General features: G+C 35.7%; 2 protein-coding genes across 2 annotated transcripts; one reads left to right on the top strand and one right to left on the bottom strand.

Moving 5' to 3' along the window:
* The first annotated feature begins 11,303 nt into the window (after positions 1–11,303).
* LOC110924259 (protein SOB FIVE-LIKE 3-like) lies at positions 11,304–11,972 on the top strand. Its single transcript, XM_022168289.2, has one exon. It carries the CDS (start codon positions 11,491–11,493, stop codon positions 11,842–11,844), a length of 354 nt encoding a protein of 117 aa, XP_022023981.1. The 5' UTR covers positions 11,304–11,490; the 3' UTR covers positions 11,845–11,972.
* Positions 11,973–15,201: 3,229 nt separating this feature from the next.
* On the bottom strand, positions 15,202–17,074 carry LOC110921952 (basic leucine zipper 43). The gene has a single exon (XM_022166278.2). The coding sequence runs from the start codon at positions 16,950–16,952 to the stop codon at positions 16,443–16,445; it is 510 nt and encodes a 169-aa protein (XP_022021970.1). The 5' UTR covers positions 16,953–17,074; the 3' UTR covers positions 15,202–16,442.
* Between the last annotated feature and the right edge of the window lie 579 nt (positions 17,075–17,653).

Raw genomic sequence — 17,653 nt, 5'->3', positions numbered from 1 at the left:
GCGAAAGAAAGGTGATATTGGAATGTCGTTTGGGTCGTCTTTAGATGATAAAGATGAAAAGGATGAAGAAAACAAAGGTAACATTCTTTTAAATTTTTTTTTTGTATTTTGTATGGTATTGTATTAGGCAGATTGTAATTTTTTTAAAATTTTGTTGAAAATAGTTGCAGAAGATGATGACAAGGATAACGTAGTTAGTGTGATGTTCAACATGAAAAAGAGGAAAAACAAAAAATCGCCCAGAAAGCTGAAAAAAAAAGTGAAGGCAGAGGATGATCTACCAAGTATACGAACTAGGACATCGCCTAATAAGCTTTCTGAAGCTGTTCGTGTTATGAAAAAAATGGCAACGTGAAGTCGTCATGGAAATGGGTTTTGGACAGTTTTTGGGATTCAATCTCAGCGAAGTAAATGCAAACCTTGGTCATTATGTGGTAGATATGTTAGACAGTGAGAGTATGAAAATACAAATTGGGGATAGGTATATAAGCGTAGAGAAAGAATCAGTGAGGAAAATATTAGGTTTACCACTTGGTGACACAAGAGTTGCTAAGAAAAAGAAGGATGAACCTGGTCATCCTTTGAAAAAAAATGGTATGGTAGGTTTCCCAAGCTTCCGATTAGTTTTAAGAACATAGTAGATAAGATCAGAGTAGATCCTTATGAGGATAGGACTATGTTCAATATAGACTTTGTTATGTTGATGTTATCTACTATGATCGTTAGTACAAAAAACGGGAGCGTGATGTATAACATTTTAGATTGGTTTTCTCCGGAGAAGGAATTCAAAGATCATGACTGGTGTCAACTTTTGATGGATGCTGTTAAGTCTTGTAAGGATGACTGGGACAGATGCGACCCGGACGATTATTTTAGGGGACCGCTCACTTATTTGGTGGTATGTTCTATATTTTGATAATGTACACATGTGTATTTTTATTGTAATGTACGCATATGTACTTAACTAACTTTGTTTCTTTTCAATGCTTTAAATATAGTTGTTATATCTTGAGGCCACAACTTGTCCGGGTTTTGAAAATACACACAAAGAGTCTCCTCTACATTTTTGGACGAAAGATAGGATGAGTATGCGTAAAGAGCAGGAGATAAAGAACGGTGGGTTTGGTTTGGGTGAACTTAGAGAACTCTGAGAGTTCCATGTAGATGGTGATGTACATGTCGAAGAAGAAGCGGTTGATTTATCGAAGGATGACGTTGAAAAGGGACATGGATCCTTCGATACATCTTCAGTTGAGGTATGAGTTAGACGTGGGTGAATATTTTTTACTCGAGAAAGTACATTAGTGTACACTTGTTATCGTACAGTCTTAATATTTTGTTTAAATGTGAAGGGATATGTTGCAAGCATTCTTGCAATGTGTGACGATGCAGAAGATGTTAAAGGTAAAATGGAGGTTGCGATAAACCAGTTTATTACTGATTATCCGAAAAGTGATGCCGTCATTGATATTCTTGCGCGATACCAAAGCATATTTAATAGATCTGCAGTTGGTGAGAAAGGCGAATCGGACGACTTTGTTAGTCCGACCGGTGTAAAAAGTGGCAATTAATATTATTATGTTTGTTAATTATTATGTGTACGTTGTTTAAGTCAATGTTATAAGCTAAGTTTAATCTAATTGTTTAGGTACGAATGTAAAAAGCAATGATGTAGACATGAATGATGAGGTAGATGGTCTTGGGACGCCACATATAGCATGTACGTTCACGCAGATTGTAATGAAATCAGTGGATGTTTTGGAGGACGTTATGGAAGGTGCGTATGATACGCAGAAGCTGAATGACATTCCATCGTTCAGTCTTGGTATCACGCAGGACGACCCGTGTCCGCAAAATGCTGTGACTGATAAAATTCCAATTATACAAAAGCAGGCGGAAGTCAAGGAGGCTGAAGAGAAGGGAAAGCGGAAGAAAAAGATATCGAAATATGGGCAGTCTCCGTTCTTGCACAGATCCGTGAATATCAACACCTGGTTGGACAAAAACGAAAAGGTCTTATAGAGATATTTGTCAAGTTGCGCGAACGACACCGAGTATGTATACTTTTAATCTGGAATAATTGTTAAAATTTTCACATATTATGTTATTTTTAATAAAGGTTTTGTTGTATCTTAGGGTCGCCCAACCAAAGAAAAAGAAAGGGAAAAAGAAAGGGGAAAAATGCGGTTGAAACGGAACTGAACGAGGTTGCGAGGACGAATGCGTAAGGATGATTTTCGTTTTCGAAAACTGCATGAGTATTCAATGCACACACGTGTATAAGTTGGTATATTCCAAGAAATATACTAACAATCAAATTATGTTGAAGAACATGTCGGGAACAACGGTTTACAGATGTTTACGAAATAGTTTTGTATATTGTACACATGTGTAATAGAAAACACTCACAAGAAGTACACTTGTGTACCCTGTGTATGTTGTGATTTCTGTGAGCGCGTACTGTATGAGTACACCTGTGTAGTCATGTGTATGTGGTGTGGTACACAGGTGTACTCGTATGCTTGTTATTTACGGGAGATACGTTTAACTGAAAACATTGTTGATTATATTCTCATCTTTTGCAGAAAATTGGTATTCGAAACTGAAAGTGGCGTTGGGTTGTACCATTTTCAAATGTTGGATTTACAACCAAGTAAGTGGATTAATGATGGAGTAATAAATGGCTTTGCGTCAATGCTAAACTATATATATGAGGAAAAGGAGCGAATCAGCAGACCTAATATTTTCGGGGATGATGATAAAGTCAAAGGAATAAAGCCGCGATTGTTTGGCCATAAAAATTGTTTTCTAAGTGAAACTGTGTATTATAAGTGTGAAGTTTATGGTAAATAAAGTATGTGTGGCCGAATATTGAAATTTAAATTGGTTGTTATTTGTGCGTTCAGGACGAGGATATGTTATTGAACAGCAAGGACGGAGAAGCTGGGCGTGTTGAGAAATTCAAAAGTGCCTTATTCTTGGTTGTTGACCAAAAAGAATCGTTAATGAGTTTGTCCGAGTATTGTGTCATATGCTTTCCGATCCTTGAGCATAACCAGTTTTACTTGGTGTCCTTTGATATGGAAAGAAACGCGATAACGGTAATTGACAACATGGACGCAAGCGAAAGCCCCATTCACCTGATGAACAACGACAACTTCTTCCAAAAAAGTACCCCTTACAAAGTGGTATGTATCATTTAACTACATAAACTAGGTCAGTTGTTTGTGAACAGATTGTAACTGGTTATTACATGATGTTTTGGTTTCAGTAAGTATTTGAAAATGGTGAATCATCCTAAGAGTGCAGAAATTGAGATTGCGGACGTGGTAAGGTTGGAGTTTGAATGGAAGACAGTCAACAACACCGTGGATTGCGGAGTGTTTGTCATGAAGCATATGGAGACGTGGTTTGGGGTAACAGCCGATAAGTGGGATAGTGGCTTCCCACTAACCCATAAGGAGAAGAAGGCGTGCTTGACAAATCTGAGGAAAAAGTACGCAATAAAGCTAGTTACTTCAGAGGCTAACAAGCACCGTAGTCGCGTGTTGGATGAAGCAGCTGAACATGAAAAGACGCACGGAATAGGTTGCTTTTAGAACGTCTATATTGGTTGACAATAGTTAATGTTTTTTTGGTTAGAACTTTTTGTATTCTGTCTTTAGCACCAAATGTGGTGATTGCCATAGTAGAAGCGTTTGATAGTTTGGTATTTTGTTACTTTCATGAAACAGTGGAATAAAATTTTATTGTGTATTAGTAAAGTTATTTTGGTTGTCAAACTATTTGACAGGTTGGTGATGTACGTAAAGTGTGTGTATTTTTCTTTAATTTAGTTAAACGCTTTCACAGCCTACAAAATGAGCAGAGTTATCACATAGTAAAGTATGTACACATGTTCACTTGTGATGTAAACATCAAAGTACACATGTGTACAAACACAATAGCATATAAGTACACAAGTGTACGGTTTTCAAGTTTTGTTTGTTCCAACAAACAGGAGTGTTACTGTAAGTGATTAGAGGTTGTATTATGCATCAAAGAAAGTCAATGACAAATATGCATCAAACAAAGTCAAATACCAATTATGCATCAAGCAATCACAAAAACAATTATCAAACGCTAAAATAAAAATCAAAAAACAATAAAAATAAAAGGTTCAACAAATTGTTTTCAAAATCTTTGTAAATTGAAGAAAAATTCTATCGTTAACTATCGTTATCCTCGCCATCAGTACCGGTTTCGTTTCCTTCGCCATCAGTACCGGTTTCGTTTCCTTCGTCATACTCAGAATGGTCATCGTCTTCTTCCTCGTCATATCCTTCGGTAGATGAATCATCCTTCGTTGGTTTACCTTTTTTAAGTGGACAATTCCTTTTATCATGCTTCCTTACCTGATTCCACAAAAATTACATTTTCTTCTCTTTTTTTTTGAATTTCTTTATTTCTATTTCCTTTGAGCCAACCGGTCGTTTATGCTTCCGACAGCCTTTGTTACGGATTTTCTTCGGTGCAGTACACGAGACCTCCTCTGGTATGGCATGCGAAAGAATTTCCTGGTAGACGACATCCTTCTTATTAATTTCCGGATCATATGGAACTTCTGCAAAGATCTTATCTTTTAATGCATGTACTTCAGCATCGAGTTCCTCTAATTTATCAATCTTGCCTCTCACTCTCTCTCTACACATTTCCAAGTTATCTAATATGTTGCGCCATAATCTTCCGCTCCTGCTTTGATCAATAGATAACCTGTTGTCAAGGCTATACACACTGCTAGGAATAGCATCTCTCCTCCATCTTGGGTGAATATATTGTGTTGGAATCTTATGTACATTATGATGTCCAAGTACGCAGAACACATGACGACACAGATATCCATTTCGGGTGAATCCCATACACTTGCAGGTAACTGATAGATCTTGTTTGTTAAACGTGACCTGCAATTTAAGGGTGAGTTGCTGGACAAAATGTATTAATTTTTTTTTTGTAAGTGTTAGTTGCTAACCTTGAACTCATTTAAAACTTTTGATGTCTGATCTTGGTGAGGAATCACGAAACAGTTTACTCCATCTGAGATTGATCGTTCAGCAATGTAGCTATTCTCCTTACCCTTGAGAATTTCCTTTTGGACGTCCAAGAATACTTTTCTAGTATAAATATCGTTCGCATGACGTTCGATCGGCCATTTAGTTTTGAATTCTGGATTAGTGGTGTCTGTTTGATGAGAGAGTTCACGTTGGTCATTTCGTAAGCCATCGACGGACGTATCGTAGCACAACATAAACTGTACCAACGTATTGTGTGAACTAGAGTTTGATTTGAACAAATGGTTAGCGCTTTCGCACCTAGAGGTGGTCTTCATTAACGTACACATAGGTATTTCGCGAAAATATCCTGGGATCCACTGTTCACGAATCGAATACATCTCAGTCAACCAGGAATGCTCTTCCAAACTGTACTCAACAATAAGTAAATGCCATCTCTTTTCAAATGTTTCTGGTTTGATGTAAACATTCCATACAAGTTTGTGGAATTTTTTCTTGATTTCTGCGTTCCTTTTGTCGTTACCCTTGATCTACAAAATAAATAAAAAAAAACGATATCACTGTTGTAGAACTCCGGTGTACACATGTGTACATAAGAAATTGTAGCGAATAATACACATGTGTACATTTAGTTAAAATGCCATATTTACAACTACTTGTAACGAATACCTTTGCAGGCAACTTTTGAATAATGTGCCACATACATAGTCTGTGGATGGACTTGTCAAATACGTTGGTGACAGCTTGTTTCATAGCACAATCCTGATCAGTTAATATCAAGAGTGGCTGTTTTCCATTATGTGCTTGAAGAAATTTTTGGAGTAGCCATGTGTAAGATTCAATAGTTTCATTATGTAATAACCCAGCCCCAAATATTGTGCACTTTTTATGATGGTCAACTCCAGTGAAAGGCACAAAAATTGTTTGGAGAAAAAAATTTCAACTGTAACTGATAACCAACAAGTGTAAGAATTTCATAATTGAAATTTTTAAAAACTCACATATTTGTATGATACGTTGCGTCGAACGCCAAAACATCACCGAACGCTTCGTAGTTTAATTTAGAAACGCCATCGCACCAAAAAAGTAACTGAAGTTCCATATCATCAATATGGGTATCAAAAGTGTAATTAACTTTATTTTCGCTGCGAGCTTTGAATTTGTCAATTATCATTTGCGCGTCTCTATCACCAATAAAATCTCGAATGTCACGACCACAATTTTTGTAGTCCACAACGGTACCGTGAACATTATGGTGACCACCTTTTATTGCAACATGTACCTTGTGGGATTTGGTGGGGCCAAGATTAGCATTGCGGCACTTTGCTATGAACTCTTGTGTAGAAAAATCGAGCTTTCTTCGCTTTAGTGATAAGTCAAGATTCTCAGGAGAGGTAAACCCATGGTTGTGTTGTTCAACAAAACCATAGATTTCATACTCAGTAGACTTTTTTATACGCCGAAACTTCACACATGCCTTACAATCTGTAACTTTAACATTGGAACGACGCGATGGTGAAGTTGAGTCAATATCATCAGGGTTAGTTTCTTTTTGTTTATGTTTGTTCACTAGCGCCCTGGAGCATAAAACGTATCACCGAGTCGTAATTAACTCGTTGCCTATTTTTACTTTTTTCGAAGTACCCAAACGGGTTCCAAATCCTGCAAGTTGTGCGTACTCCTCGTACATTGCAATTGCTTGTTCAATTGTAGTAAATCTAGCTTTCAAAAACGGTTTGAATCCACGGGGGACAATGGGTGTCCAGTACCTAGTCCCATTTGGCGTTTCGTAAACGTTGCTAGCAACCGACTCTGCCGAATTACAGTAAAAAAATTCATTCAAAAAAACAAAGACAACAACGTTACGAGTCACATGTCTACTATACCGTGTATTGTACACATGTGTACTATCGTGAAATACACTATTGTCATGTAAAATATAAGATATTATACACATGTGTACTATCGTGATGGATTGAATAAAACACACCAGTACACATGTGTACTAAGAAACTAAGATTTATAGACAGGAAAAAAAACGACTGAAAACAAAAGTTCAACCAACAAAGCCTAAAACTACAGTTCGAATCTTGCTACCTGGATGATCCATTGTTGTAACAAATACATTATCGCCAATGTTTTGATCAGAAATGAGATTGTCGATTTCTGGGTCAGCCATGAATGAAATACAATAGCACCTGCCGGAAAAAATTCAAATATGTTTCAATATAGTCAAACGACATCAATTTAATTACATAAAAAAACAATCAAGTTCTCAGTCAATATTCAAGATGTAATTGGAACATATTCGCCGGAAATTTATTCCGGCTTAATTTTCGATTTCCGGCGTCCGACGGCGACTGAAACATTAAAGATGACTGTTGATATCCAGCGATTGGGGGCGAAGATACAGAATACGTACTCAGTAAAAATCAAAATCCGGCGATATTTGCAGGTTGTTGACCTTGTTTACGTCCGACAAGATTTACAGGTTTATGAAAAAAATGATGTCTGGCAATATAATATTGATCGACGTAACTGTAGATGATATTTATCAAAATGAAATTGTGGATCATGAAGATATGGTTGTTTGTTGAAAAGATTATGAAATATAATTTTGATAAATATAAAATATGTTAACATAATCTTTAATAAATAAAAACAAATTTAAGATTCTATAATTGTGGATGTTTACGAAAATTGTAACTGAAGATATGATTTGATTTTGAAATTAATAAGATAATAATTAAAATTCAATATTTAAATGAAGTTACAATCTTACCCTTGTCAATTGGATATGAAATCAACGGTTCAGATGAGTTCACGCAGGGAAATTTGTTCACGTTTGAACCTAACCCTATATATATATATATATATATATATATATATATATATATATAGGGAGCCGCTAAAATGAAAACCACCTCCAGTTGTAAGAACCGCGAGAACCACTTTCAACCAATCAGACTTTGCCACGTATACAATATTATTTTATAACCTAAAGGGTATTTTGGTCATTTACCCCTAAAGTCAAATCTCTCTTTCACTCTCTGACCGCATTTAATGTACACAGACTTTTCATGTCATCTCTCATCTCTCTCTCTCTCTTCAAATATAAGCCACTCATCTCACATCTCTTTCTCTCTTCAAATTTCAACACCATACATGTTACTATAAATAGAAAACTGGGTTCTAGCAGGTTGATGTTTCAAGCAGGAAAGAGAGAGTAGAGAGAGAGAGAGAGGAGAGAGAGGGGGAGTGGGTGTGGGTGTGCTTGTTGCCGGTGGCGGGAGGTGGTTGGTCGGAAGACAGGGGGGAGGTGGGTGATGGTGGGGGCGGAGGTTAATGGAGGTGATGGTGGGAGATTCACTCGCAGCAGGGAGGTTAATGGAGGTGATGGTGGTTGGTCGGTGGTGCTGAAACCACACCCATACCCCTATCACCTCCGGCTGGTCACCCACCCCACGTTCTCCGGCGAAGCTGATGCCCCCTCGTTTCTCCGGCGACGCTGGTGCCCCCTCGTTTCTCCAGCGACTCTGATTTGCGGTGGTTTTGGTGGTGTGGCGGTGGGTTTGGTGGTGTGGCGGTGGCTGGGTGGTGGACCGGCGGCAGCGCCGCGGTGAGCTGCGGAGGTCCAGGTCTCCTCCCGACGAGTTCCTTGGCCTGTTTTGTTGATTTCTCTGGTATTTTTTTGATCTATGTTTTGATATTTTTGGGGATTTTGATTTGGTATGTGGGTCTGATGAACTATGTGGGTTTGATGGTTTGATTTTTTGGTTGGGTTTCTTTGATTTTTTGCATGTATTCTTGTTTTATCTGGTGATTTTGATCAGTGGACTTTGGTGATTTTGATCAGTGGACTTTTGTGGGTTTGTCTGTGTTCTTGTTTATCCTGGTGCCTTTTGAATCTTTTGAATATGGTTGAATCTGGTGTTTTTTGAATATGGTTGAATCTGGTGATTTTTTGAATATGGTTGAATCTTGTGATTTTTGGATAGTGTTTTTGTAGGGTTTGATTTTTGTTGAATCTGGTGCTTTTTGAATCTGTTGAATCTTTGAATATGTTTGAATTGGGGCGGTGATGATGCAAAAAAAAAAAAAAAAACGTATATTTTGATGACGATGGCGTGGCAAGGTCGATGGAGGGTAGGTTTTTGAACCTGCAACCCAACTTTTGCAGCCTCTGATTATCAGAAAATCTCTGAGCCAAAACATCGTTTTTTTCAAGAAATCCACTTGTTCTTTTGATTTTTGTTTGTTGGGGTTTTTTTTTGAGACGTCGATGATGATAGCAATCTATCTGAGACACCTACCGAGTAGCGATTTGCTGGGTGCGTTCGTTTTGTGTAAAAAACTTTTAGATAAAACGTAAAATGTTTTACGTAAAACGTAAAAGTTAAAATTTTTTTTATGTAAAACGTAAAACATAAAATGTTTTACGTAAAACGTAAAAAGTTTAACGTAAAATGTAAACTTTTTAACGTAAAACGTAAAAACGTTAAACGTAAAATGTAAAAAGTTTTACATAAAACGTTAAAAGGTTTACGCAACACGTAAAAAGTTTTACGTTAGTTGTAAAACGTAAAACGTAAAAAGTGTTACGTAAAACGTGAAAAAATCGGCGCGTTAAAAAACGTGGAAAAAACGGCGCGTTAAAAAAACGACGATTGAAAAAACGGCGCGTAAAAAACGTGTAAAAAACGGCGCGTTAAAAACGTCGAAAAAACGGCACGTAAAAAACGTGTAAAAACGGCGCGTTAAAAAATGTGAAAAAATCGGCGCGTTAAAAAACGTGTAAAAAACGGCGCGTTAAAAAAAACGCCGATTGAGAAAAATGGCGCGTTAATAAATGTGAAAAAACCGGCGCCTTAGAAAATGTGAATAAATCGGCGCGTTAAAAAAACGCCGATTGAAAAAAACGGCGCGTTAAAAAAACGATGCGTAAAAGTTTTTGTCTTGTTCAAAAAATTTGAATTGAAAAATGATTTTCATAAAAAAAATCTTTTTAAAAAATAAAAAGTAATATAATAAAACAAAAAAGTAATAAAAAATTAATAAAGAAAAAAAGACAAAATAGAGTAATTTTACTATACTACCCTTTTGAATTAAAATATTAAAGACATAATAAGACAAAATCTATTTAATATTAATTTTAGTTACTTTAAATCTCATCCATCCATATTCTTGATTTTCATTTTAGCGGTCACACATATATATATATATATATATATATATATATATATATATATATATATATATATATATATATATATATATATATTTCGGGCCCTATATTGATTTGGGCCCTGATCGCAGGCCCATCCTGCACCTCCACATAACCGGCCCTGGTTTTCCCCTTATTTTTTTACATTGTCCAAACGTAAAAACAGTTTGGATGTACCATATTGAACCGAATCGGTAAGTAAAAATACAAAAGTTATACGTAAAAAAACGGCGCAGTACGTAACGCAAGCTGGGTAAAAAGTAGTTATCTATACGCTTTTGAGTTTCATCGAATGATCAAAATTCATCATATTATTAAGCATGAATAATTAATTTAACAATGTACTACGTAAATATCTATGATTGTTTTGAGTACCCTACCATTTTTCCCAAATCACAAAAATTTGTGGTACGTACCGATAGTGTGAGGCCATAGGCCCTTTGGTATCAAAATAGTTTACGTGCTTAAAACATGTTTTAAAAGAGGATAGTGTTTGAAATGTTATTGGCTTATTTTAGGGTGATATCCACTAAACACTTACATATTTTATATCTAAAGTGATTATCATTAGCAAATTCAAAATACAATTTTATTCCTAGAGGGAAATAAACAACTTTCAGTAAGCTGATAATATGCATTCCTTTATGTGCAAAAGTACTACTAATTGCAATTGCAGTTTAGGTGAACTAAGTCACTCGCCTAATAAGATAAATTAAGCGAGCCCATGAGTCATAAACAACCAATTATTTTAACTAATAAAGGAAACTTAAGAAGATAATGTGCGTTTGTATTGTAGTTAGACACTTATGTTGATCAGCAATTGTGCATGATTAATGCCTGCCCCCACAAAAACCAAAGACACAAGCCTACTTTATGACCAAAGAGACAACAGATAGATGAAGAATGGAAGCAATTTTGGGCCAAGTAGAAAACGCCAAAATACAGTTGGATAATCTGTACAATCTCACATGAAAAAGAAGCATTGTTGCTGACATTACAGAAGAAATTTTAAATAATGGAGGCATGCATCATCCTCTTCTTTTTTAGCCAGTTATGAAAACATGTGAGTTGGTACTTTTTTAATTTTCTCAAATGCACAGCGGGGTTCCTCCCCCACTTGCAACTCACCTCTACCAAAGTTAAACAATTTATAATGATTCGTCTTCGTATAATTCCTTGTTATTTCATCTATCAAAACCCAAAATTAATTGTTTGCAAATGGAGTTCTCTAAATGCATAGCGGCTCAAGAGTGTAGCAGCGGTGAATCAGGATGGACAATGTACATTGTTTCTCCTATGAATGAAACCAATCATCATCATGGCCATGATGAAAGTGATGGTGATTATAACAATGAAGATAGCGATGATTCAATGGTCTCAGATGCATCTTCAGCACCAACTCATCAAGCAATCTTGCATGGAATGTCCAAGAAACGAAGTGGTTTGCGCCGCGAATTTAAACATGTAGTGAATCAAAGGAAAATGGAGAAGAAGTTATATGATAGAAGGAAAAAAGCAATGAAAGAAGAACATAAGACATTTATTGATGTTAAGGCAAGGAAGATTAGTTAATTAATTAGTTTGTTTGAAGTATGATTTTTACTACTGTTGCATATTTTGAAAGAATTAAGGAGCCAAATTTAATGGTGAAAATCCCATGCACATACTCATTTGTTGTTTTATTATGAAATCAAGATGGCTATTAATCAGGATCGTAGGTAATGCACGTATAATATGATATTGTAATAATACAAAATTGTTTGTTTGTGAATTGTAGAAATTCTAGAATATATCTATATTAAATATTTCATATCAACATATTTAGGTAGTGTATATGATTTAGCTCTGTAGAAGCAGGATCGGGAGCCGCGATTACCGTTGAGATGCTGATTGCTCGGTTTATATTTTGAGAGGTTTGGGCTGCTTATTATATGTTGATGGAATGATGCTGATTGCTGCTGGGCTGCTGAGGCTTAAGGGTTTTTTTTATTTTATTTTTTGTTCCGTTTATATAAAGAGGAGTTGCCTTGGAATCATTCATCCAGCCTCTTACATCTCTCTCTCTCTCTCTCTCTCTTACACATCTAGAACTTTCCTCTGTGTTTTACCTTTCCTCACAAGTACATTCGTGAGAATCTTGGGTTTTATACTTGTTAGATGATCATCGTGATGCTGATCATCTGTACTTGTTGATATTCCAGTCAATCTGTGATGACCGGTTGATTTCCTTTGTATATGTTTTGAGATTTATATAAACTCAATTATTCTCTATAAAGATCTTAGAGTTCTGATATGGTATCAGAGCTCCGAGGTTGATTTGGTACTCTGGTGGTCTTCCGCTGCATATATTCTGGGCTGTTGATTAACATACTTTGTTAATCAAATCTAGGGTTTCTTCTTGTTCTTGTTTCTGGTCGGAAGCAAGAGTTGTTGTTTTCCGGTGATCTTTGGAGTCCTGGTAGTCCGATGTGTTCTGCCGATTCCAGATCTTGGAGGTTTCTAGCGTCTTGAAGTTCGTGCCTACTTGGAGTTTGAAACCCTAATTTCTAGGGTTTGGTGTACATCGGCAAGATTCTCGTTGGTCTCTATTATTAGGGCAAACCAATATATTCTCTGTTTATTTGTCTTCTCATCAGTCCTTTGTAACCCTAAGTGAAGGTTACAAGGCTGATTGCTGGAGGGAGTTAAACACTTTGGTGAGACTGTTCCATCTTTCTGTTATTTTGTTTTTGTTTCTACATTCATTTGTGTCTTGTGCAATGTTTTAAAAACTAGTATTTAATCGTACCGGGTTAAACTCAGAAATGGTTTAACCGGTTGAACCGAGTTGTACCAGGTGGTTCAACCGTGTTGACTAATTAATTCTATAAATACATAAAATATAATTTCAACTAAAAAAATAATCCAAAACTACATCTTTCCATGATAAAAAAAATATTTCAAAAGTTAACCCACAATCAAAAAAATATCCAAAAGTTCATGATTAAATACCCATTATATAGCAATTAGCAAACACTATAAGAATTAACAACATGAATGATTGAACAAAAGTCAAAAGAAGGTAAACCTGGATGATCGCTTGAAGAACTTAATTTGAAAAACCCAATGATTTTTCATCTTTGAGTGAGGAAGAAGTTTGATCGATGTGGGTTATTAATTGTGGGCACTAAATTTTATACTTTAACTAAGAAGGTAAATAGTCACCTTTTTTAGGCAACTAAAAATTAAGAGTTCAAAATTTTGACCTTTGGCCTGGTATGAACAGTTACCGGTATACCGGTTTAAACTGGTATCACCCAATTTACCGGTGGTACAACTTCTTTGTCGTTTCCTTAGTTTACCGGTATTATTTGTGCCGGCCAAGTATCCAACATCCGGTTTAACCAGTTCAACCAGCCAGTTTAAACAGGTTTTAAAAACATTGGTCTTGTGTCTAGGCATATTGTTGCTGCGTTTAGACCGACCGGTTTGATTCGGGATATAGAGAGGATTCACTCTGTTGCATTTGTGTTTGTCTTTTCTTTGTGTTAATAGCTTCCTGGATATTGTTTGCGGAGGCACATTTGAGTGACGAACCTCTGATCGGACTGTTGTCCTGGTTTCGCTGGTTGTTTTGTGTCTGTTCTAGTTCTCTTTAGTTTGTGTCTATATTCTGTGGTTCTGCTTGACTACTTGTGCATCTGTGGAATAACGTGTTTAGTGTTTCATCATGACTGATAAAGGTGAATCTTCTGTCTTTGATTAGTAAATTGGATGCCAATGATCCTCTGTATTTACATGCTAGTGATTCTAGTAGTCTTACTATTGTGAATGTTAAACTGAAAGGGACTGAGAACTATGTGGTTTGGTCAAATGCTATGAAACTTGCTCTAATGGCTAAAAATAAGTTAGGTTTTATTGATGGCACTTGTAACAAATCCACCACAAATGACATTTTAGTAAGTCAATAGGATAGATGTAATTCAATGGTTTTAACATGGATTCATGATTCTATTTATGATGAGTTATATGTTGGTTAAGTTTATTTTAGGCTTGCTAGTGAAGTTTGGAGTGATTTAAAGGATACTTATGAAAAGGTTGATGGTCGGTTGTGTTAGGGTTATATCAGAAAATCAATTCTATGAGTCAAAATGGTTCTAGTGTCTCAAAGTAATATCATAGAATTAATACAATGTGGAAACAATTTGATGCCATGATTCAGTTACCTTCTTGTACTTGTGCTGCTTCTACTAAATATAATGAGTTTAGTCATTTGATCAAACTTATGTAGCTCTTGATGGGATTAGATGATATTTATCAACTTGTTAGGACAAGTTTGTTAACTAAGGATCCTTTAACTACTATTAAACTGCTTTTTCAATCATATCCAGAGAAGAGTCACATAGAGGATCAAATAAATCTTCAAAAGTTCCTAATGTTGGATTTGTTGCTAAAGCAACTCAGTATAATGATAACAAAAAACGGTTTAATAAAGAACCAAATCCCAGTCTGAAGTGTACTCACTGCAATAAGATTGGTCATGTGATTGACAAATGTTTTGAACTTCATGGTTCTCCTCCTAATTACAGGACTAAAGCTAAGCAGAATAGTAATCAGTGGTCTAAGCAGGGGTGAAGGATAAGAGGGGCGGGGAGGGGCGCCCGCCCCCCCGAATTTTGCGCTCAGTAGTGTTATATATGTGGTTTTCGAATAGAAATTTGTGGGTATATACGTTTTCGCCCCCCCCCCCCCCCCCAACCGAAAAATTCAAGCTTCACCACTGGGTCTAAGCCTAGTGTGTCTGCTAATAATAATTCTGTAGCTAATAATTTGAATGATAAAACTGTTAGTGCTTCTTTGAATGCTTTGACTGCTGATCAGTTTTCTAAACTGTGAGGTTTACTGAATGAGAATAAGTTGGAGGATATGCCAAAGTCTAATATGGGAGGTAAGTGTTATAGTGCTTTTTCTTCTCTAGGATTTTATAAAAAAATGTATTATTTTAACTCTACTTTCTTCCATCAAAATATACTTAAATGGATTGTTGATTCTGGTGCTAATCAGCACATGGTTATGAGTAATGATAACATGTTTAACTTAGTTAATGTTTCTGAATACAATATTTCTGTTAAACATCCTAATGGAACTGATGCTAAAGTTAAACAGATAAGGTGTTTTAGATTGTCTGAAGATGTGATTTTAAAGGATGTTTTTGTTGTTCCTAAGTTTGTGTGATTTTAAAGGATGTTTTAGGTTGTGTCGGTTCATTTGTTACGGTATATGTACGAGATCAGTACTTGGTATAATAATCGAAAAAGAACCAAATAATAAAGTCGTAATATACCCTAAAAGATATCCACAACATTTTACACCTAAAAATTCATGAAACATAGAACTTTATCATGATTTATTGTTAAAGATAAATAACTGAGCACCAGGGCCGGCCCTGCTAATTCATGTACCCTTTTCGAGCTCGAAAAACGTGCCCTTAGGCCTTAACGAAATAAATAACTTAAACTAGTTTTTCATACAACCGTGAACCGTTGACAAAAATATAGCGTTCGATAAACAATACAATTAACAAAATATAAAATATAGTATTCGAATAAGTGACATACCGTAAAAACTAATAAGCTAATAGCTAACGAATGATTCATGAAACACTCCTTGCATTCTTAACCAATAATTGAAATTTACACTTAGTGAGCACTAAAGTGTAAATTTCAATTACCTACGCTTGTGATTTTATTGGTGTGGGCTGCAAGAGTATAGAAGTAAACATGTTATGGGCCTGTGCTTCCAACCAGACCCGATCTGCCTATTTTCATTTAAAAATAATTTTAGCAAATTAACTACATTAATTCAAGGGTTCTAATGGCAAATCAAAGAATACAGTTTAAAATATACAACTTTTAATAAATAGCCTCTAAAAATTAACAAACGCTTTTGAAAAAAATACTTTCAATACATTTTATAATAACAAAAATAATAATTGTAAAGTTATACAATTCTCGTAAATAATGCATATTAAAATCAACTCAAAGGAACCAAAAATGATTATTTAAAAAAGTATATATTTGTGATGTTCATATATTGTTTTGGGTAATTTAATTGTTCAACCAAATGGTTTTAAACTTACGATTATTCATTGACTTGCATGTTACACAAGGCACACATTAATTTCAACATTCTCACAGTTCATTATATAACATTTCAAGCAACTTAGAACTCAACAGAGCACTAGATGAATTATTTTCAAACTGGATTTCATAAAGCTTCTGCCTGATATCGGTTGTCTCTTCCTTTAATCGCGCATTTTCCTCCACTGCTCGTTCGTGGCTCTCTACCAAGTGGTTCAACTGCTCCATGAGACTCTGATTATCGGTTCTAAGATGATCCAGTTGCGAGAAAAGCTCATCGAGTTGCTTTTGTTTCCTTATTCTTGATCTTCTAGCAGACTCTCTATTTGATATCATTCTTCTGCGTTTCCGCTCACTAATTATGTTGGTTTGTTGCTCACTGGCTTCATCAGAAGTTGAGTTGTTGCTTAGAAGTGAAGGGTGTGAATTGAAGTAGTGATCAGGGATGTTGGTTAAGAAATTGGTTAGAGATATGGGAGCTTGGATGTTGAAGTTGGTGATGATCGGGGTCGAGTTCGATTCAGGAGCCAAGTATTGGAATTGTGATATTTGTGGAGTCATGGGTTTGGTTAGGATTTGAGTGGAAAAGAGTTCAAAGAGGGTGATCGAAATTTGTAAGTGGTTAAGGTTTGTTGGTAAGAGAAAAAAGAGTAAGTTTTATAGGGGTTTGCATAAGTGAAGGGTTAAATAAGTAATCTATGCCATGTGTCATCAATATTTTAATTTTTAGTTATATACTTTTGCACGGTTCGAATATGCATTAAGGTGGATTTGGAATTGTATTTAGGGGGTGTTTGGTGTTGCGTTTTCAAAATAGATTTTGCGTTTTCAAAACTGCGTTTTGAAAGCATGTAGGTACATGCTTCTCTAAAACTGTGTTTTAGAGGTAAATAATCACTTTTTCATCCAAACACTTTTGTAGATTATTCATGTTTTACAAACACAATAATCAAATAATCACTTTAAAACGTAATCCCAAATACCCTCTTAGTCGATTATATCCTAATAGCCACGAGAATCATGCGATTAATTTATGAAGACATGAAAAACACAAATTAGGGTTCAAAAATAGAAAATGATGATGTGGTGGTTTATGGACATCGGTGCATGGTTGTTTATGGTGTCCGACGGTGGTGATATAGGAGGTGCTAGGGGTAGAGAGGGAGGTTAATTAATTTTATAGTTAACTATTTTCTAAACATTAGTAATTCATATTTGAAAATATCATCGTCATCATACTTGGTAAATCTCAGCAATAGCAA

Source organism: Helianthus annuus, chromosome 17, assembly GCF_002127325.2.
Source record: "Helianthus annuus cultivar XRQ/B chromosome 17, HanXRQr2.0-SUNRISE, whole genome shotgun sequence".
NCBI classification, from domain to species: domain Eukaryota; kingdom Viridiplantae; phylum Streptophyta; class Magnoliopsida; order Asterales; family Asteraceae; genus Helianthus; species Helianthus annuus.
Note: the sequence above shows the minus strand (reverse complement) of the source record. Positions and strands in the feature narration are given on the sequence as shown.